The following is a 23,339-nucleotide window of genomic DNA, read 5'->3' on the forward strand; positions in this document are numbered from 1 at the left end:
CCAATTGGCTTGTATCTACCCCAGCGCTTAGCACGGTGCCTGGCACATAGTAAGCGCTTAACTAATATAGGTATTATTATTATTAGAGAATCCTATCTTTGGCTTTGGAGCCGGGCCGTACAGCGCCGTTTCTCTTTACATGGACATCCTTTCTTTTCCCCACGGCACCTCTCGTCACCCCTCCGGATGGTCTGTCAGAGAACATGCGCTTTGAACCCACCTGAGCTAAGAATCTGTACACGTACACAGGCTTATTTTGTCCAAAGCGATAAACCCTGAATATACTCTGGATATCATAGGATGGATTCCAAGAGGCGTCAAAGATGATCACACGGTTAGCAGCTACCAGATTAATGCCAAGAGAGCCTGCTTTAGTTGAAATGATGAACAACCGGCCCCTGGAAAAAACACAAAGGAGGAAAAAAACAAACAGGGAAGGCTTTACTTATTTTCCAGCATTAGAATGTAAGCTTATTTTGCAGGCAGGGAATGTGTCTGTTTATTGTTGAACTGTACTCTCCCAAGCGCTCAGTACAGTGCTCCGCATACAGTAAGCACTCAATAAATACAACTGAGTGAGTATTTAGCCAGAAGTGGAACTCTGCCTGAGTGAGAGTCTTTGAAAAGATCCAAAGCCCTTGGAGATCGACTTGCCACCCGCTGAGCGGAACAAATCTGCGAATTAGACCCTGAAATGGACGACGGAGTTGGTGAAGGAGTGGGCAGCGTTCTGGCTAACAGAGGAAAGTCTGGAGAGAGAGAAGGCAAGTTTAGTCACTGAATGCACATACACGTCCACCACCGTATGTCCGGGCATAACAGGCTCTCCTCCCAGAGGGTAGTTTGAGATCCCGGGATTGGCAGCGTTCTTGGGCGGAAGACCTGAGCGTGGTGAAATCTGAGCGGTGAGTGCACGGAGGGCCAATCGTAGGATTTACGAGCTCCCCACCCCACGGGGCGTTATTACGTCATGCTCCGCCTGGAGCGATGCGATTATGTCATGGTGCCCAGTGGGTCCTTCGGGGCCAGGGCTGGGGTTGCGGGTGTAGAAAGCAGAGGAAGGAGTGATGGGGGAAGGGAGACGGAGAGGAGGAAAAAGGACAGGAGACGGCGGGGGGAATGGAGAAGAGGGGAAGGGGAAAGGAGAGGAGGGTAAAGGATAAGCGGGAGGGAAGGGATGGGTTAGTCTTTCCCCCCACCCCTCCCACCTTCTTACCCCAGTGAGATGACAGGGCAGTGTCCACGCAGGTGGGCACAAGCAACAACAGCAGCATAGACCCTCTCTCACCCCTGCCCGGATCCTCCCAGGGAAAGAAAGGAGCCCCTCATCTCCAGGGAACAGGTGGGCTCTGCTCTCCGCAGCTGGGAATGCCACACTGCCCTCCTCCAGCCCAGCGGTGACTGATTCTGGCTGGGCTGTTGGGATGTAAGGGGGCTTGCCAGTTGCCCCCCAGTCTAAATCCTCCTTCTCCCACTTATCCCTGGGTCTGGGCTTTGCCTTAACCCTCTGGGCTTAGAGACGGAGGTTGGAGACAAAAGCACGGACAACCGGGGACAGAAGGTAGCACCCAGGCCCTCAGGACTCCCGTCGTTCCTTTCCTTGACAACACCCTACAATACTTCTCCCGCCTCTGGTTCCCAGATGATCCCCTGATTTGAAGAGGCTGCTTCAGTCCTGACCCCAGCTGCTACCCACCTTTTCGGCCAAAAGGAATACAAGCCAAAATATAGAAAGCAAAACTCCTTGATCCTGAGTAGATCAGTGAGAGCGGTGGTTACTTCGATCTATCAGAAAGAGGATGTGCAGCATGGTGGACGCCATTTACAGTATTTCTACCTCTACTAGAAAGAAGCAGGTGTGTTCAACTCCCTGGGCACACTCCTGTCACCCCATTTAGTCACATAATAATAATAATAATAGCATTTGTTAAGCGCTTACTATGCGCAAAGCATTGTTCTATGCGCTGGGGTAGATACAAGGTGATCAGGTTGTCCCATGTGGGGCTCACCGTCTTAATCCCCATTTTGCAGATGAGGTAACTGAGGCCCAGAGAAGTTAAGTGACTTGGCCAAGGTCACACGGCTGACAATTGGCAGAGCCGGGATTTCAACCCATGACCCCTGACTCCCAAACCTGGGCTCTTTCCACTGAGCCACGCTGCTTCTCAATCTGGCCTTGTATGGTTAAAGTTTCCGAGGGCTGAATCTTGAAAGTTACTTTTCCTTTCAATTGCTTCGAAATGCAACAACACCATGCCTTAATTATAGATCATGTCATCAATAATACTGGAGTTTTGAAAAAATGCTACATTTTTATTATCTGAATGTAAAAACATTGTTTTTTTTTTATTTACTGGGAAAGGAAAATGCATTCCTGAAGCGCCTCGAGGTAAAAGCTGGGTGGAATTTGGCCAAAACTCACCCCAAAACTCAGTTAAAATTCAACCCTCCAACCGGGGCACAGTGGTCTAGTTCTCGGCAACATAACTGGGGAAAAAATGATGCAAGGGAGAGTAGCAGGAATGACCAGGTCCCAAAAAATACGACCCCTAGGACCAAAACAGTTAGCTTTTTGGGCAGGGAATATGTACATGTTATTATGGAGGTGGTTACTGACCATTTATTAACCAGGGTCGCGGAGGGAGAGAAATGAACAATGAATTTCAACACTTTGAGGAAGCTTTTGATAAGGCGTGAGTAGAGGAACACACTTGGCAGGGTTTTAGACAGTGATCTGAAAAGCTCAAACACTTTACTTACTCATTCATTCAATCGTATTTATTGAGCGCCTACTGTGTGCAGGGCACTGTACTATGCGTTTTATTGAGGAGGATCACTTTGCCTAGACAGAGCCCTACTTTTGAATGTTTTTATGATTCTCTGAAAACAAGGGAATAATGAAAATACCTCTCTTCACTACAGCACTGACTACACACTTAATGAACTGAGTTCTGAACTAAAATGAGTCCAAAAGAACACAAACCACAGCGAGCCAATCACGTTATGAACTGCTGGAAAGAGAAAAAAATAAACCTGACTGCACCAAGAACAAATTGATAAAACACTACACTTTTCATCTTCTACTTCAATTTTGAGCTCTTGCGGTAAATTGAGATTGGTAGGACACGCTTACGGTCAGGTTTATAGACCAAGGCAGCTCCAGAATGACTCCATTCGTTATATTCCGAATTTACAAAGTTTACTCAACATGTGCAAGAGATGGCAAGCAGCCACATCAAAGGATAAGACATGTGGCATGGAGCAAACCCTATAATCAAGAAACTTAATAGGAAACCTTTACCAAAATGATAAGTCTCGTTAGGTGTTTTCCCCCAAATCAAAAAAAAGCAGCCCCTCAAAAAACACTCCAAACCCAAACATCAAATGCATTTCTCCTCATTAAGGGCAAACCACCCATTATCAAGTTCACAAGCCCAAACTGAACTAGTGGTTTTTTGTTTCTTTTTGGAGTGGGAGGGTGTTAAATCTTTCAGGGTTAAATACCTCAATTGTTATGAAAAGCTATTTTGCAAACTCTTTTTATCTTTAATTTTCTCAGTCTGGCATCTTCAAGCCTAGTCTAAAAAGTATTAACCGGGGTTTCGAACATCACCTCAGATTTAAAATCAGTGACAAGGTCCATATCTAGACCGGTCTTATTTTTCTAATAGAGAAAATGTACACACAAGCACGCTTCAAAACGGAATGGCTGTCTGGATGCGGCTAATAAGAACAGACAGATTTCCTCCAATGCAGAATTCATCAACAGGCCCTTGGTTTGTGACACTCCTGGGCCAACGTGGAAGAAGCTGAATTGGGGCATCGACCGCCAAGGATTGATCGATGACCAGACTGTTGGGCAAAAATGTACACTTGGAAAAGACGGAGCCGCAACTCTATGACTTGTCTTAAATTCTTTAAAGCGCTCAGTGCTTCTCCAATGCAAACCACATTGGAAAAAAGTTGGTTTGGAATCTGCTGCGACACTGGTTTGAGCCCCCGTTCCCCTCTCCCCCAAATTCAACGACTCAAGGGGCCTTTCGTAGTTAAACGTGGGGTTCGACGAATTTTGGCTCAGTTCACCACACACAGTCATCCCGCCCCATTTGTCCCTGCCTTTGCCCGCAGGTACTATCCAGAACGGATGTCCGGAAGATCACCATCACGCGGTTTTTTCCCCCCAAGAATCCAGCTGCCAACAAAGACCAAATATTAGGCTAATCTGGACCCACTGGCCGAATCTCAATGGCCTTGCTCAAGCGTGTAGGCACTGATTTGTTGTTGATTTAAATCTCAATTCCGCGTACTTCTACCGCTTTGCCCATTTCCTACAAGACTGTTGCGTTCTTATTGTGCTTTTTCCACTGCCCCTGAACAAGCAGACCAGTCTGTTTGTAAGGCCGTGGGTAGAACAATCACTGTGGGGGAACAGTGCCCATTAGAAAGAAGGATTGGCAAAAACAGTAGCAAAAATTACAAAGAAAACTGATAAATTATATTCAGCCACGGCTGGAATCAACTGTATTTATTTAGCGCTTATGAGTGTAGACCACTGTACTACGCACTTGGGACAGCGCTTAGTACAGTGCTCTGCACACAGTAAGCGCTCAATAAATACGATTGATGATGATGAGAGTACAATATAACAACAGGCACGTTACCTGCCCACGAATTTACAGTTTAGAAGGGGAGACAAACATTAATATAAAATAAAATATGTATGTAAGTGCCATGGGGCAGGGAGGGGGGATGAATTAAGGGAGCAAGTCACTGGACTGAGACGCAAACTGGTCCAGTGGAAAGCACACAGGCCTGGAGACCTGGGTTCTAATTCTACCTCTTGTCTGTTCTGTGACCCTGGGCAAGTCACTTAACCTCTCAAGGCTTCAGTCCTCTCACGGTGTACGATGCGGATTAAATTCTGTGCTCCCTCCCCCTTAGACTGTAAACCCCATGTGGGAAAGAGGCTGAGGGCTTAGCACAGCGCCTGGCCCATAGTGAGCATTTAATAAACACCACCGTTATTATTATGATTTTTCGGATACCAGAGAAGCAGCATGGCCCAATGGATAGAGCACGGGAGTCAGAAGGTCATGGGTTCTAATCCCAGATCTGCCCCTTGTCTGCTGTGCGACCTTGGGCAAGTCACTTTGTTTCTCTGGGCCTCGGTTCCCTCATCTCAAAATGGGGATTAAGACTGTGAGCGCTTTATGGGACAGGGACTGTGTCCAACCTGATTATCTTCTAACTACCCTAGTGCTTAAGAACACAGTGCCTGGCATATAGTAATAACAAATACCGTTATTATTATTATTATTAGATACCAGAGGATAAACCAACCGGGTAGGAAGCTCTTAAAATGGCAATCCTCAAGTTCTGCCCTCTGAAGATACAGAGAACAGCTGGCTGGCCCCCTCTTAAACAAGAACCCTTCAGAGACTGGAAGGTGGCTACTAAGTCGTCTTTCCTCCAGACTCGACAACCCTGCTTCCTTTGGCCTTCTCTCGCCAGCTCATTTTCCACCCGCTTAAATCATTTTGGTTCCGCTTCTTCAAACGGAGCCACGCTATCGCCGCGACCGTGACGGTCTAAAGGACAACTGGATCCTTCGCAATAGACGGGCGGGAGCCCGCAGAACAGAGCGTCAAATGAGGCTTTCCACAGCGAAAAATCATCTCCTACCTCACGTTAGTTTCATCGTTGAACTCTTCGGCCCATTTCTTTCTGGACTGGGCGGTGGTGGAGCCGTCTAAACGATAGTAATCGATGTTTCGAAACCATTTCCCTTCACCTGGAAATTGAGCAGACACATAAATAAAAATAAAGGTCACAAGATTTATAGCCATGGGATGCCCTTTATGTCCACGAGGAAAAAAAAGTTTAAACACACATGAGCACACAGTGTGGCACCTGAACGATGTATGGAGCAAGATTCTAGACTGCAAACTGATTGTGAGCAGAAACATTAATAATCTGATGTACTAAGTGCCTAGTACAGTACCCCCCACCACAGTAACTGATCAATAAATACCACTGATGTTGATGACGACGAGGAGTTTGGGGCCCACCTACAGGGTAACTGACAATGCTGTCTCTGGTGCCCCTGAAATCCCAAAAATGCTTCAAACAATAATAATAATAATCATGGTATTTGTTAAGCGCTTATTATGTGCCAAGCACTGTTGTAAGCGCTGGGGTAGATACAAGGTAATCAGGTTGTCCCATGTGGGGCTCACAGTCTTAATCCCCATTTTACAGATGAGCTAACTGAGGTTAAAGCGCTTAGTACAGGGCTCTGCACCCAGTAAGCGCTCAATAAATATGATTGATTAAAGAGAAGTGAAGTGACTTGCCCAGAGTCCCACGGCAGACAAGTGACAGAGCTGGGATTAGAACCCAGGTCCTTCTGATTCCCAGCCCCGTGCTCTAACCACTACTCCACGCTGCTTCTCAAATGCAACAGTCTGTCCTGACTCCCTCCTTCCCCTTCTCCCCGTAACCCCGCTTTCACTGCCCTTTCTCCAGATCCGAGGTTACTATGCACTTGTTATCCGTCTATTTAAAAAGAATCAGAGGCAGCCTTGTGAGAGGAATGTTGGCCAGAATCTCCCTCCGGTTATTTTTTTAAAATGGTGTTTCCTAATATTAATTACCATTAAATATAAATTAAATAATTTTAAATAGCATTATGGTACATATATGCCAGGCACTGTACTAAGCGCTGGGGTAGATAGAAGCTAATCAGGCTGGATGCGGTCCTTGTCCCACATGGGGCTCAAGAGTGTTCATTCTCATTTTACACACTGAAGCCCAGAGAAGTTAAATGAGTTGCCTAAGGTCACACAGCAGTCAAGCGGCGGAGGCAGGATTAGAACCCAGATCCTTCTGCCTCCCATGCTCACGCTCTATCCAATAGGCCACGCTGCTTCTCCTTCCCTTCCCCACAGCACCTGTATATATGTATATATGTTTGTACATATTTATTACTCTATTTATTTTACTTGTACATATCTATTCTATTTATTTTATTTTGTTAGTATGTTTGGTTTGGTTCTCTGTCTCCCCCTTTTAGGCTGTGAGCCCACTGTTGGGTAGGGACTGTCACTATATGTTGCCAATTTGTACTTCCCAAGCGCTTAGTACAGTGCTCTGCACATAGTAAGCGCTCAATAAATCCGATTGATGATGATGATGTTCTGCTTCAGTTACCATTAAGCATCTGTTCTCCTTCCTACTTACACTCTAAATCCCATGCCGGGGAGGACAAGTGTCCACCCTGATTATCTTGGAGTTACCTCAGCGCTTAGTACAGTGTCTGGCACACAGCAGGAGCCTCCCATCTCTGATAATGATTAAATACCACATCGGGTGGAACTTTAAACTACAGATTATGTTAGGACTGGCATCTTTTTTTTTTATATAAAACTTCCGTGTCTTTTTCTATTAGACTGTGAGCCCAATTTTTAGACTGTGAGCCCGCTGTTGGGTAGGGACTGTCTCTATATGTTGCCAACTTGTACTTCCCAAGCGCTTAGTATAGTGCTCTGCACACAGTAAGCGCTCAATAAATACGATTGATTGATTGATTGATTAGAATTTGCTGCCGGCCCAAGATCTCCAAAAGGCTTGGTTTGGTAAAGAACCTACTCACGAGTCCTGGCTAGCCGAGATCGCCGATGAGTCTAAACTGCAATGGCTTCAAGAACATGCTTTTATCTGATTTCTCCTGCCGGTCCGAGTAGCGTTGTTTCCAACCATTAGCAACCTCAGCATTATCGCCTAACAAAACCAAAGAACCGGCTTCCCTTTACGAGAAATACCCGATGTCGGCATATGGTCCCAATTCGGGGGACGTTGTTCAGTTGATAAGGGAGCTGTTTCGACTTCAGATGTACATTTAATATCGTTGACAAGTCGTATTAACCTTTTGGCAGTGAGGTGGAACTTGGCCTACAGCTGGCATTAATGCCAGTAACCTGGGGTTAAGTATTTTTTCCTAGATCTATAAAAACACCCCTGAATTACAGGGGAGACGCTGCAAAACAGGCAGCACGAGGGGAAGGGGAGGGAAAGGGGAACAAAACCTCTTTTTTCCACCTTACGCCGATAGTCCCAATGTTAGCCCCAACACATCGGGCATATTCTCCCCTCCAAATGATACTGCATCGGTTCAGAGATGCTTGTTTATCGGCTGTGTGACTTTGGGCAAGTCACTTGACTTCTCTGGGCCTCAGTTACCTCATATGTAAAATGGGGATTAAGACCGTGAGCCCCACGGGGGACAAGCTGATTACCTTGTATATACCCCAGCGCTTAAAACAGTGCTTGGCACATACTACGCGCTTAACGAATACCATCATTATTATTTTTATTATTTTCCATTCCTCCTTGGACGTTCAAATTCCAAGTGCCGACTTCACATTCATGCCCCGAATACAATCAGTCCATCAATTCACGGTATTTACTGAGTGATTACTGTGTGCAGAGCACTCTCTGGAGTGCTCGGGAGAAACAACAGATGTGCCTAAAGCGTTTCATATTTTTGACTTCAAATGAATTTAAATGCACTCTTCCAATGATCACATCAAAGGCGATGCCTTTGAAAGGTTACTTAAGGACAAGTATTTGCCACATGGGCCCCACTGTCCATTGTCTGCTTATTTATATTAATGTTTGTCTCCCCGTCTAGACCGTATCCTCGCTGTGGGCAAGGAATGCACCTGTTTATTGTTATACTGTACTTTCCCAAGTGCTAAGTACAGTGCTTTATACACAGCTTACTATGCTCAATAACTATGACTGACAATGAGTAAATGAGCTTAAAGATGATAGTGATCTTCTCTTCCATCTCACCACTCCCTTACCTACTCTAACTTTTCCTCCTCTCAAATTCCCTGGCATTAATTGTGCGTTCTAAAATGGATTATTTCATAGCGCTTCTCACTTTGGCACAGCTAAGTGACTCCACACAGGCCGCCGTGTTTTACAGGATAAGAGACCGGGGCCGCCAACTCCCAAACGTAGTCTGCTCTGCTTTAAGCCGAGCACCAGTCAGTGACCGAGAAACGGCGTGGTTTTCTTATAATTTGGCCGTATTGGGCAGAAACCACCGGCCTTTATGGCAAAGTGGTGGATTTTAAGGTTTTACCACACGCCTCCTGATTAGCACACATCAGGTTTGGGCTTCCCCTTTTGGCTCAGAAGTGGAAAGTGCACAAACTGACACCTGTTTCTTTTGTTCTGCTGGTGTGCGAGGACAGCGTGGCTCTCCATAATCCAGGCACAACGTGGAACTATTAGAACAGATAAATCTAAGCCGAAGGGTAGTAAGGTCGATTTCCTTTTAAAGGATGATTAGCTTTAAAGGCTATCTACGGGCCTTACGCATGAGAAGCAGCACGGCGTAATGGATAGAGCACAGGCCTGGGAGCCAGGTGGTTGTGGGTTCTAATCCCGGCTCTGCCGCCTGCCTGCTGTGTGACTTTGGGCAAGTTACTTGACTACTCTGTGCCTTCAGTTACCTCACCTGGAAAATGGGGATGGAGACTGTGAGCCCCACGTGGGCCAGGGACTGTGTCCAACCAGATTTTCTTGCATCCACCCCAGTGCTTAGCATATGATAAGCACTTAAATACCACGATTATTATTATTACTACCGTGAACTCGTTGTGGGCAGCGACTGTCACTGTTTATTGTTGCATCGTGCTTTCCCAAAAGCTTACTACAGTGCTCTGAGCACAGTTAACGCTTAATAAATACAGTTGAATGAATGAACCAAGGAGAGTATTACAGTTCTACAAGGAGTCTTTCCATCTGATAGACTGTGAGCCCGCTGTTGGGTAGGGACTGTCTCTATGTGTTGCCAATTTGTACTTCCCAAGCGCTTAGTACAGTGCTCTGCACATAGTAAGCGCTCAATAAATACGATTGATTGATTGATTGATCTGATAGTCACCGCTACTATTCTTTCCAGTTCCTCCTCTGAGTCCAGGTAAGTTCAGAGAGTGGGCACAGGTGAGCTTACTGGCGTTAGGGTGCCACGGGGCAGATTGTGGGATCGCCTTCGGAAACAACCACCATGCCCAGGGCTCTCGCCAACGTCCGGACTAAGACACTCCGTGAGCTCTGTCCCGGGCGGTCACCGAGCAGAAAGGGAATTCTGCACCGAGCGGATCTCATTCAAAACCCACGCTTGCGCCGCGTCCGCTTCGGGACAGCCGACGGAGTTTGTTCTCGACCGCTCCGTCCGTCTACCCGAACGCAAATAAATACCACTGCCACCACCAAACCTGCGGGGAACTTCCCCGAACATACAACCGTAGCAGTCGAGCGGCCTGACAATGAGAGGGGTTCATTTCATCATCAATCGTATTTATTGAGCGCTTACTGTGTGCAGAGCACTGGACTAAGCGCTTGGGAAGTACAAATTGGCAACACATAGAGACAGTCCCTACCCAACAGTGGGCTCACAGTCTAAAAGGGGGAGACAGAGAACAAAACCAAACATACTAACAAAATAAAATAAATAGAATAGATATGTACAAATAAAATAGAGTAAAAAATATGTACAAACATATATACATATATACAGGCGCTGTGGGGAAGGGAAGGAGGTAAGATGGGGGGGATGGAGAGGGGGACGAGGGGGGACCTGAATGTGACAGCGAACCCTTCCCTGGGAAAATTCCCTAATCAACCCAACAAATCTGAATGGCAGATGGTAATTCTCAAGATAACCTAGGTCATTATGAAATGTATAAGTCTGATTCAAATTTACACTCGGAAGAACTTTACATGTGACTGTGACTTTCAATCAGTTTTTTAAACATCTTTTGGCTTTCACTGTTTTCTCACCCTGTTCGATGCCCCAGATGATTTGCGGCTGAATCATCCATCAGGTTTCTTGTACAACCTTGTTGCCCACTTTAATTCTAAAAAGGAACTACATTTAACCTTTGGGCACGATACCAGTAACCCTAATTTTCTAATTGATCCTTACGGTCTGCCTGTTTCGAATTACTATCGCTACAGACTCTTGTACAAATTGAAAGGGGGATTTCCAAAAAAAAAAAAAAAAGTCAAGGTCTAATCATTGCCGAGTTTAAATTTAGAACAGCTGTTTGAGTTTAATTAGGTTCTGAGTTACAGCTACTTCTTGCCAGATGTGGGAAGGAAAAATACAGCTGATAGAAGCAGATTTTTCTCTTTCGCTTTATAACGACCCTTTCATTTTCCCCGAAGGTCAAGGCTTATAGTTACACAAAATGACCCCCACTGTTGCCATCAATTAAAGTCAGAGCAGTTGTGTAGGAAGTACCGGTGAATTAGTGGAATTTACGTGTTCTCTCATGTCAGAAGAATGACACACCCACCACCGAGGGTGGAACTTTTTAACAAAAATCAAGGACCAGCTGAACACCAATAAAACAAGGAACACTAAAAAAAAAAAAAAAAAAATCACATGAAGTCACCGCAGGTGCTTTGAATAATCTTCAAAATATTTGAGACCTGTAAGTGATCCGCAATAAAAGTCTGGAGCTGGGTGCATAACAAAATATCTGAAAAATGTGGGTTAATGAGATTAAAAACAAAACAAAATAATAAAAAATTGTTTTATTATTATTATATTATTTTATTATAATAAAATAATAAAAAAAGAAACTAAAGATCACACCAAAAGCTGTGACCACTGACTCGGTAATTTCTTAAAACTCTTCATCAGGGAGGAAACTAAGCAAAGGGTTAGAATTTGCAGGGAGTGACCTCATAGTCAAGAACAGAAAAATCCGTTCTTTCGAATACACCAGTTGCTTACAGAGGTGCGAATTCATGAACATAACGACTTTGAAAATGAATTTTTTCCTGTTCCTCTCCAATACATGCATGCACACTTTACCACAGAGCGGGTGGGTTTGGCAAAGAAAGAGAGGGACGGGATCATACAATCACTGTAGTTCTTCCCCATATCATTGATTTACTGGCCACTTTAGTTCTCTAATGTTGCTGGATGACGCTTTTCTAGGATACCCACAGCGCTCTGCGCACAGTAAGCGCTCAACAAATACCACTGATTGATTGACTGCATCAGAGTTATGAGGTTTTGAGGATAAAGTGCATGGTTGGGTGTCCGAACCCTTTCGATCTCCGAATCATGCTTCTGGTGGGAGGGGTGGATGTCATTTCTCACTCCAGAGGGTTGCTATGAACATTCAATGTCTCCCCCTTCTTGAGTGTGAGCCCGTTGTTGGGTAGGGACGGTCTCTATATGCTGCCAACTTGTACTTCCCAAGCGCTTAGTACAGTGCTCTGCACACAGTAAGCGCTCAATAAATACGACTGAACGAATGAATGAATTTACTGAGCGCTTGCTGTGTGCAAAGCACTACGGTAAGCGCTTGGGAGAGTGCAGTATAACAATAAACACACACATTCCCTTTCCATGTGACCTTACAGTCTAGAGGACTGCCATATAATAATAATAATGGCATTTGTTAAGCGCTTACTATGTGCAAAGCACTGTTCTAAGCGCTGGGGGGGGGGATACAAAGTGATCAAGTTGTCCCATGTGGGGTTCACAGTCTTAATCCCCGTTTTACAGATGAGGTGACTGAGGCTCAGAGAAGTTAAGTGACTTGCCCAAGGTCACACAGCCTTCGTGTGGTGGAGTCGGGATTCGAACCCATGACCTCTGACTCCAAAGCCCGTGCTTTTTTCACTGAGCCACGCTGCTTCTCACAGCCACGCTGCTTCTCATATGCCATACATATGCCATATGTATATATGTTTGTACATATTTATTACTCTATTTATTTATTTATTTTATTTGTGCATATCTATTCTATTTATTTTATTTTGTTAGTATGTTTGTTTTTTTTTCCTCTGTCTCCCCCTTTTAGACTGTGAGCCCACTGTTGGGTAGGGACCGTCTCTATATGTTGCCAACTTGGACTTTCCAAGCGCTTAGTACAGTGCTCCGCACACAGTAAGCGCTCAATAAATACGATTGACTGACTGACATAAGCTGCTTTCGGGGGTCTTCATCAGCCACGAACCTCAAGTTATGCCCTTTGGAACCAAAGTTACACACGATCCAAACTTTCCTAACCAGAGTATAAGGGGGAGGATAGCACCTCCCTTCTCCCCAACCCAGGAGAGAACAGTGAACAGAGACTGCCATCCCAACATTTAGAAGGTTGTATTTATTGAGCACTTACTGAGCGCAAAGCTCTGTACTAAGCACTTGGGAAAGTCCAACGTAACAATAAACAGACACATTCCCTGCCCACGACAAGGTGTAAACAGTCTTCCGCACAAGATTTTGCCTTGAGGAGGCTGATGCCCAGAGATCAAATATTAACAGCTATTAAAGCTGTTCAATTTCATCCAGTTTGTTTTCTCCTCGGGGGTCTGGTTCATTTTAACTTTTGGCCGTAGCCTGTGCGCCCCTTCCCGCGCATGCGCTTCATCTCTTGGGTTCTAATCCCAGCTCAGCCACTTGTCTGCTGTGTGACCTTGGCCAAGCCGCTTTACTTCTCTGTGCCTCAGTTACCTCATCTGGAAAACGGGGATTGAGACTGTGAGCCCCACATGGGACTGGGATTGAGTCCAACCCGATTTGCCTGTATCTAACCCGGAGCGTAGAACAGTGCCTGTGGCACATAGAAAGCGCTTAAATACCGTTATTATCTGAGCAGAGTTTGGTTTTGAGTCAGTTAATTCTCTCTTGCTTGTATCTACCCTGGTGCTTAGAACAGTGCCTGGCACATGGTAAGTGCTTATCAAATACCAGAATTATTTTTATTATCTGAGCAGGGTTCGGTTCTGAGACCATCACTTCTCTCCCTGGCACTGAATATGGGCTCCTGACATGGGAAGTGCTTGATTAATTCCACGGAGAGGGGATCAAACAGCCTCTCTACAGATGAGTGCCAATTAGGCTTCTGGGGTCCAGCGATAATTCCCATTTAATGATGTCAGGATCCAAGAGGAATGTAAAAAATGATAGATGGCATCACTAAAATTTGTGTCAATGGTCCCCACAGTTTCTGGAATCTTCGTGTTAATGTTTCCAAATAAACCGATCACTGAAATTCCAAGTATCCAGAATCCAACAAGCACTGCTAAGTTACTCTCCAGGGAACAATACTACTCTAGGGGAGACAAAGAAATGAGGCAAAACATGATCACTGAATTCTAACGCTGGCTGAAACATTAAAATGCGGATACCAAAAATCATTTTTCCAAGGCACAGCACAGAAGTACTAACTCACCTTTATAAATAAGAGGCTTGTTCGTATCATCCGACTTTTCCCTACTAGCCAGCTCAAGAAAATCTTCAATCAAGTCCAGTGATATGAGAGATTGGCTAAAAACCAGCCTGGAAAGGAAGGAAAGACAGATTAAAGGGTAAAGCAGTAGCATGAGAGTTTCCTAAAATGAGTCCTAATTTCCAGAGAATTTGCAGAGAAGCAGCGTGGCTCAGTGGAAAGAGCACGGGCTTGGGAGTCGGATGTCATGGATTCAAATCCCGCCTCCACCAACTGTCAGCTGTGTGATCCTGGGCAAGTCACTTAACTTCTCTGCGCCTCAATTACCTCATCTGTAAAATGGGGATTAAGACTGGGAGCCCCACGTGGGACAACCTGATCACCTTGTATTCATTCAATCATATTTACTGAGCGCTGTGTGCAGAGCACTGTGCTAAGCGATTGGGAAGTACAAGTTGGCAACATATAGAGACGGTCCCTACCCAACAGTGGGCTCACAGTCTAGAAGACCTTGTATCCCCCTCCAGCGCTTAAAACAGTGCTTTGCACATAGTAAGTGCTTAACGAATGCCATCACTATTAATAATAATAATAATAATAATAATAATAATGGCATTTATTAAGCGCTTACTATGTGCAAAGCACTGTTCTAAGCGCTGGAGAGATTACAAGGTGATCAGGTTGTCCCACGGGGGGCTCACAGTCTTAATCCCCATTTTACAGATGAGGTAACTGAGGCACAGAGAAGTTCAGTGACTTGCCCAAAGTCGCACAGCTGACAATTGGCAGAGCTGGGATTTGAACCCATGACCTCCGACTCCAAAGCCCGAGCTCTTTCCGCTGAGCCACGCTGCTTCTTTATTATTATTCCAGCAACAAAAGGAAAATCCACCTGTTTGATTTTTAACACTTTTACTCGGTCCCAGGTTCACTACCCAAGTAAAGGATGTAGACGGGTGTAATTACAATGGTAGAAGAGGACTTTAATCGGGAAAAAAACCAACATTGGAAATCACCTCCTCATCTTGACTCCAGTATGGTACGAGAGGAGGGGACGAAGGAAGTTGAGAAGGATGGGATCAAAGCATGGGCCTTCTACTTCTTACCGGTCTTGTCTTATGCTGTTAAGTCGTCTCCGACCCATAGCGACTCCACGGATACGTCCCCCCAACCCAGAACGCCCCACCTCCACCTGTAATCCTTCTGGTGGTGTATCCAGAGGGTTTTCTTGGAAATGGTTTACCATCGCCTCCTTCCGCGCAGTAAACTCAAGTCTCTTCCCTCGACTCCATACTTCATGCTGCTGCCCGGATTATCTTTGTCCAGAAACGCTCTGGGCATGTTACTCCCCTCCTCAAAAAATCTCCAGTGGCTACCAATCAATCTGCGCATCAGGTAGAAACTCCTCACCCTGGGCTTCAAGGCTGTCCATCACCTCACCCCCTCCTACCTCACCTCCCTTCTCTCCTTCTCCAGCCCAGCCCGCACCCTCCGCTCCTCCACCGCTAATCTCCTCACTGTACCTCGTTCTCGCCTGTCCTGCCATCGACCCCCGGCCCACGTCCTCCCCCTGGCCTGGAATGCCCTCCCTCTGCCCCTCCGCCAAGCTAGCTCTCTTCCTCCCTTCAAGGCCCTGCTGAGAGCTCACCTCCTCCAGGAGGCCTTCCCAGACTGAGCCCCTTCCTTCCTCTCCCCATCGTCCCCCTCTCCATCCCCCACATCTTACCTCCTTCCCTTCCCCACAGCACCTGTATATATGTATATATGTTTGTATTTATTCATCACTCTATTTATTTTACTTGTACATATCGATTCTATTTATTTTATTTTGTTGGTATGTTTGGTTCTGTGCTCTGTCTCCCCCTTTCAGACTGTGAGCCCACTGTTGGGTAGGGCCTGTCTCTATGTGTTGCCAATTTATACTTCCCAAGCGCTTAGTACAGTGCTCTGCACATAGTAAGCGCTCAATAAATACGATTGATGATGATGATGACTCTCTCCCCTGCCGGCGCCGTCCAGCACAGGTGAGTTTTGACTTGCAGCATTCATTCATTCATTCAATCACATTTATTTTGCGCTTACTGTGTGCAGAGCACTGTACTAAGCGCTTGGGAAGTACAAGTCGGCAACATATAGGGACAGTCCCTACCCAACAACGGGCTCACAGTCTAGAAGAGGGAGACAGACAACAAAACATTTACGAGAGTGCTCAGTAAATTGGATGATTTGACGGACTTATGAAAGCGTTTCAGTAAATGGGCTGCTTTTAGGGATTTACGAGACCGCTCAGTAAGTGGGCTGATTTTAAAAAGTTACGAAAGTGCTCAGTCATTACTGTTTTAGGGATTTACGAGCGCTCAGTAAATAGGACGATTTGACAGATTTCCGGAAGCGGTCAGTAAACAGGAGGATCTTACGGATTTAGGCGCGGTCAGTAAATAGTTGACTTTACAGATTTACAAAAGCTCTCAGGAAACAGGCTGAGTTTAAGGAGTTCAGTCATGACGATTTCTCAGCGCTCACAACAATGCTCAGCACCTAGTAAGCCTTTAACAGATACCACCGCTGAAAAATTGCCGAAAACGCTCAGTAAATAGGAGGATCTGACGGATTTACGAGTGCTCAGTAAATAAGAGGATCTGACGGATTTAGGGACGCTCAGTAAATAGGAGGATCTGACAGACTTACGAGCGCTCAGTAAATAAGAGGATCGGACGGATTTAGGGACGCTCAGTAAATAGGCTAATTTAGATTGCCTTCCACTCGCTAGCCACGGGCCAAGTTGGGAATGTACATACGTTTGTATATATTTATTACTCTATTTTACTTGTACATATCTATTCTATTTATTTTATTTTGTTAGTATGTTTGGTTTTGTTCTCTGTCTCCCCCTTTTAGACTGTGAGCCCGTTGTTGGGTAGGGACTGTCTCTATATGTTGCCAACTTGTACTTCCCAAGCGCTTAGTCCAGTGCTCTGCACATAGTAAGCGCTCAATAAATACGATTGATGATGATGATGATGATGAATGGAATGGGTAGGCCTCTGCTTTACCCTCTCTCCCACAGCCGAGACTGGCAGAGGACTGGAAACTCTCCGGGTGCGGCCCTGAGAGGGGACTTTCTACTTTGCCATCCCCAAATGTACAATGTTGGGAAAGTTGTAGTCGTTCTTTAACCCAAGATGATTAGCCTTGAGCAGGGGGGTGTTGTCCAAAGACGGAATCAGAGCCCTGTTCTGTTCCTTGCCGTGAAAGCCCTTAAATTTGTCTAGTTTTATCTTCCCGGGGCATTTGAACCGTCTGTTCTCCTCATCCTACGTGCCTGCCCCTCCTCCTTCGTCCCCGCTTGGATCGCGGCGGCGGCGACAAGCAGCGTGGCTCAGCGGAAAGAGCACAGGCTCTGGAGTCAGAGGTCATGGGTTCAAATCCCGGCTCTGCCAACTGTCAGCTGTGTGACTTTGGGCAAGTCCCTTCATTTCTCTGGGCCTCAGTTCCTCATCTGTAAAATGGGGATTAAGACTGTGAGCCCCCCGTGGGACAACCTGATCACCTTGTGACCTCCCCAGGGCTTAGAACAGTGCTTTGCACATAGTAAGTGCTTAATAAATGCCGTTATTATTATTATTATTGAGGTTCCCAGGATATTAATGGGCAAACTCCCCCGATGGGAGACTTGAGGAAACATTTATGTATCGAGACCCCGCCGTCCAGATATGTCGCCAAGTGGTCATCATCATCATCAATCGCATTTATTGAGCGCTGTGTGCAGAGCACTGTACTAAGCGCTTGGGAAGTACAAGTTGGCAACATATAGAGACGGTCCCTACCCAATAGTGGGCTCACAGTCTAAAAGGTCCCAGACAGGTGAGGGGCTACTGCGGCCAGTGACTGGGCCCCAGCAAAAAGTTACTCGCCCCTTCTGGGACTAAAGCCTCCCCCGTGCCTGTGAGATTACCACTCTTGTTAAAATAAAATGTGGCTTCGCACAACCTCTCTGCCAGATACCTGTGAAATCCGGGGGTCCCTCTCCAGAACCCAATTACTTTAGTTAGAGAGCGCCAATAAAATACATTGGATCCAGTTGAAGAATAAACCACTAGAAAGGAACAATGTTCAATCCAACTCAACAGTTATCTGCATGAAAGCAAAATCAAGGAAAAAAGCTCAAACAAAATAAACTAACTTACACTTTATCCCCAAGCTCCTCTGCCATCCGCAGAATTTCGAAGAGGAGTACCATTTTCCCAGAATGTTCCAACACTTCCGCATCAGCGTCGCTAACGAAGTCTTTGTACCAGTCTGGGGCTGGACTGCCCGGGTTGGAAGAGGACGTGGCTTTACCTACGAAAGCAAAAATTACCCTGCGCTTTAAACAGGTCGTCAAAGCTGAAGAAGGAAAGCTACATCGGGGATAGTTGCGATAAGATGGGCAGGGAGGCAGTGTGGCCAAGTGGAAAAGCTACTGCCCTGGGACTCAGAAGATCCTGGGTTCAAATCCCGGCTCCGCCACTTCCCTCCTGTGTGACCTAGGGCAAATCACCTAACAGCCCCACACCTTACTCTCTCCCATTTGTAAAATGGGAAAAATAATACCCAACCCTACCTCGCCGGGCTGCTGTGAGGGCTAAAATAAAATCAGTAACGTAAGGTCCTTTGGTAATAAAAGCAGTCAACTGTATTTATTGCGCACTTACTGTGAGCGGAGCACTGTACTAAGCGCTTGGGAGGGTACAATAATAACAATAAACAGATACATAACCCTGCTCACGAGCGGCTTACAGTCTAGAGGGGGAGCAAATATTAATAGAAACCGATGACAGATATGTACATAAGTGTTGCGGGGCTGGAGAAAACACAAAATCAAACTCCTCTAGACTATAAGTCTGGGAATGCGTCCACCAACTCTGTGGTACAGAATTCCCCGACAAGCACTTTTACAGTGCTCTGCATACGGTAAGCGCTCAAAAAATACCACCGACTGATCGACAGACTACAGCTGAAGATATAACAGAGAAGGGCAACCAAGGTGACCAGGCGAATGGGGAGGCTTCCTTTTGAAGAAAGATGAAAACAGTGTCCAGTGCTTAGAACTGTGCTTGGCACATAGTAAGCACTTAAATACCATCATTATTATTATTATGAAAGAGAAAATGAGGCTTCTTCATCTGGTAATTTGTCATACGCAGGCCGAGAGGGGATATTTGAAGTCTCCAAAATCATACACGGTAAAAGCAAGGCCAATACCAAATTATCCCCAGTTTCTTCGTCTGCTCCGTCTATCTCTTACATGGCCAGCGCTATGTGGGATGGAGGCTCTGCTTGACAGGATTACAGTGTGGCCTAGTGGATGGAGCCCGAGCATGGGAGTCTTAAAGTCATGGGTTCTAATCCCGGCTCCGCCACCGGTCTGCTGTGTGACTTTGGGCAAGTGACAACCTCTCTGGGCCTCAGTTCCCTCATCTATAAAATGGGGATTAAGATTGTGAGCCCTATGTAGGACAGGGATTTTTGTCCATCCTGAATATCTTGTATCTGCCCCAGTGCTTAGATCAGTGCCAGGCACATAGTAAGCATTAACAAATGCTGAACTTATCATTACTATTGCTGTTATTATTACTATTATCGGTGGTGACCCTGAATGCTCACATAGTTTGCATTTCTTAGTTCTAGAACAATTGCTCCCAAATGTCCCTCAACCAGAACAAGAGACTGAAGAATGGGAGGTTAAAAATAAACCCCCCTGTCTAATAAATAAAATGAATAAATAAAAATAAAATGAACCCTGTCTTTCCACAGCAGGGGGGAAGCTTATAGAATTTGCTGCCCAGACAGTTGTGCAGAAGCTGAATACGCTGGCAGGTCTGAGCAGAATTTGGATCCATCCGTGGTCAAGAGGATCCTAACAGGCTAGCACGGGGAAGGAAAGTTCGGATTGCGGAGAGCTAAGTTTCTGCACTGTGGCGGAAAACCGCTGTTTGGGAACCTGGGGGGCCCATGTTTTGGGCCCAAAACACTTTTCATTTTTGAGCACAGGGGTGAGAAGAGTGCGGAGAGGCACCTGGGTTTATGAGGACTGTGAGAAGGCAGACTTTGAAGAGCTACGAGGCCAGGAAAGCCCTTATTTTGGATCTTTTCCGCCCTGGTTGCAAAATCCCAGGTCTTCTCAGGGACCTGCAAGAAGGAAGTCTGAGAGCTGAGCTGAAAAAAATAGTTCCGGGGCCATCCTCCTTCCAACACTCTCGTGGAGGGGACACCTAGACACCTCCATGGTTATTTAGTGTCGGTTCACCAACCAAAGTCGACAAACCCAACCCCAGGCATCTGAGAGAATGGAGGTATTTACCACCCCTAGAAAAAATCACTGAGTTCCACGTTTTTTCTTTAATTTAATTTTTTATGTGGTATTTGTTAAGCGCTCACCATGCGCCGAGCGCTGTACTAAGCACTGGGGTAGATATAAGGGTAATCAGGTTGAACACAGTCCTTGTCCCACATGGAGCTCACGGTCTTAATCCCCATTTTGCAAATGAGGTAACTGAGGCACCGAGAAGTTAAGGAAACTGCTAAGGGTCACAGAGCAACCGTGTTCTCCTCGAGGCGGGATCCCCAAATCGATCGATCGGTATTTCCACAGCACTTGAGGGCCTGTGCGCAAAACGCCTCTCATCATCATCAATCATCAATCGTATTTATTGAGCGCTTACTGGGTGCAGAGCACTGTACTAAGCGCTTGGGAAGTCCAAGTTGGCAACATATAGAGACAGTCCCTGAGAATTAGTATACGTAAGGAGTTTACAATCTTGTAGGGGGGTGGGGACACGCACAAAAATAAGATGGAAATAGATCACAGAGGAACTCGGTCAAATGGGGACTGGAAAGCCCTGTTTCGAATCGCTGCTCATCCTACATTACAATGGATCTAATAAAAGGGCTTTCTAAGTCTGGTTTGGATTAAGGAGGGAATAAGTTACTGCATGTAATTAGTTTGACTGGACACAAATCGCACGATGTGGTACAGCCCAGTGGAAAGAGCGTGGGGTTTGAAAAACAAGAGGCCTGAGGTTTTATAATCCCAGCTTTGTCACCGGGGAGAGTTGTTTCACCTCTCTGGGCCTCAATTCCCCAATCTGTATCAACTGATAAGTAGCACGTGTCTAGATCTGGGCGCTAATCGTTCGGGTAAGAGACGTAATCGCTGGCCTCAAGAAAGGGGAGAGCGACACTAAAATAAATGGTAAAATGGCAGTGTGACCCCTGTCCTCACTGCTTGGACCGTGTCCAATCTGATTACCTTGTACCTACCACTGCGCTGAGCCCAGGGTTTGACGCCTAGTTAATAAGCCCTCAATAAACACCATGACCAGCAGAAAGTTACTGAATTATAAACGAACACCCATCATCGCTACCCAGGCACTGCAACCTCTGAGAGAATAAATGCTCACGGCGCAGGTAACAAGACAATACCATCACAAAACAAGTGCACTGCAAAAGCACTCCACTCTGAGAAATATTAGTGAATAAAATCTAATTCTGAGAGAATAAATGCTCATGGCACAGGTAACAAGACAATACCGCCACAAAACAAGTGCACTGCCAAAGCACCCTACTCTGAGAAATATTAGTGAATAAAATCTAATTCTGATGCTGACAATCGGCCCTAATTCCTATGTTTGGCATCACTGGAGGCAAACAGAGCCTGTGTTTGTCTCGAGTTACCACTGCCTATCTCGCTCTGTAATAATAATAGTAATAATTCTGGTACTTGTTAAGCGCTTACTGCGTGCCAGGCACTGTACTAAGCGCTGGGGTGGATACAAGCAAATCGGGTTGGACACAGTCCTTGTCCCACATATGGCTCACAGTCTTAATCCTCATTTTACACATGAGGCAATTGAGGCCCGGAGAAGTGAAGTGATTTGTCCAAGGCCACACAAAGGACAAGTGGGAAGCAGCGTGGATCAGTGGAAAGAGCCCGGGCTTTGGAGCCAGAGGTCATGGGTTCAAATCCCAGCTCCGCCAACTGTCAGCTGTGTGACTTTGGGCAAGTCACTTCACTTCTCTGTGCCTCAGTTACCTCATCTGTAATATGGAGACTAAGACTGTGAGCCCCCCGTGAGACAACTTGATCATCTAGTAACCTCCCCAGCACAGAACAGTGCTTTGCACATTGTAAGCGCATAATAAATGCCATTATTATTATTATTATTATTATTAAGTGGCAGAGCCACAATTAGAACCCACGACCTTCGGACACCCAGTCCCATGCTCTATCCACTACGCCATGCTGCTCTGTACTGGACAGCCTGACCTGTACTAGATAGAGCAATGCAACGAACACCGAGCTTTTCATTTGTTAATGGGATTTTGGGTGTCCTCCTATTCTGGAGAAAAACTGCTTGAGGTCTGCACTTAAGGAAAACTTGCTAGTTTGACATCAAACTGAAGTTTGGCTCCAGGTGGTTTGTCCAATAGCAAAGGAGAGCATAAATTGATAAACTACGCAGTACGATTCAAATTGCACAGCAATGACCTGCTTATGAAACCAAAAGGTGACAATGATCAGGTCTACTGGCAAGCTGTACTCATTATACCTATATCTTAAGGAAGGAACAGCGAGTTCCAAACATGTTCACTTGGTAGTTTTAATGTGGGAATATGGTAGGAGCTCATTTTTCTGTCAGCGAATTATGAACAAAAGCAGGAAATGCTCTGCTGCAGTGACATACCCGCTGTGCTCCTTTTATTTCAAGCAAGGTGAGAAGTTCAAGAATCCATTGACAATTTGCATTGCCCCAAGGAGGAAAAATGCTTTTTTTAAAAAAATAAAACCTCTCACCTGCAAAAATAAAGGGAAACGCAAAATAGTTGTTCTCGGTAGTTATGGTTTTAATTTCCAGAATAACACTCCCTCTCTTTCAACTCTCACATTCAGACTGCTGGTAAAACCTATGGGTTTTTCCTCCACAATATTTCCTAGTTCTATCCATTCCCCTCCATCAGAAGGACCACCACCATAATTCAGACACTTTTAATAGTTAGTCAGGCATCGAGAAACAGCATGGCCTAGAGGAA

General features: G+C 45.7%; 1 protein-coding gene across 2 annotated transcripts in view; it reads right to left on the reverse strand.

The window, feature by feature from the left end:
* ATRX (ATRX chromatin remodeler) overlaps positions 1–23,339 on the reverse strand; it is a 191,483-nt gene that overhangs the window by 24,253 nt on the left and 143,891 nt on the right. For both annotated transcript variants that reach the window (XM_038747865.1, XM_038747867.1), the window contains exons 26-29: positions 18,455–18,608; positions 14,271–14,377; positions 5,683–5,791; positions 221–398 (exon numbers count right to left, since the gene is read on the reverse strand). In XM_038747865.1, the coding sequence (XP_038603793.1) occupies positions 221–398; positions 5,683–5,791; positions 14,271–14,377; positions 18,455–18,608 (548 nt within the window). The remainder of the gene's footprint in view (positions 1–220; positions 399–5,682; positions 5,792–14,270; positions 14,378–18,454; positions 18,609–23,339) is intronic.

Source organism: Tachyglossus aculeatus, chromosome 6 (assembly GCF_015852505.1).
Source record: "Tachyglossus aculeatus isolate mTacAcu1 chromosome 6, mTacAcu1.pri, whole genome shotgun sequence".
NCBI lineage: Eukaryota > Metazoa > Chordata > Mammalia > Monotremata > Tachyglossidae > Tachyglossus > Tachyglossus aculeatus.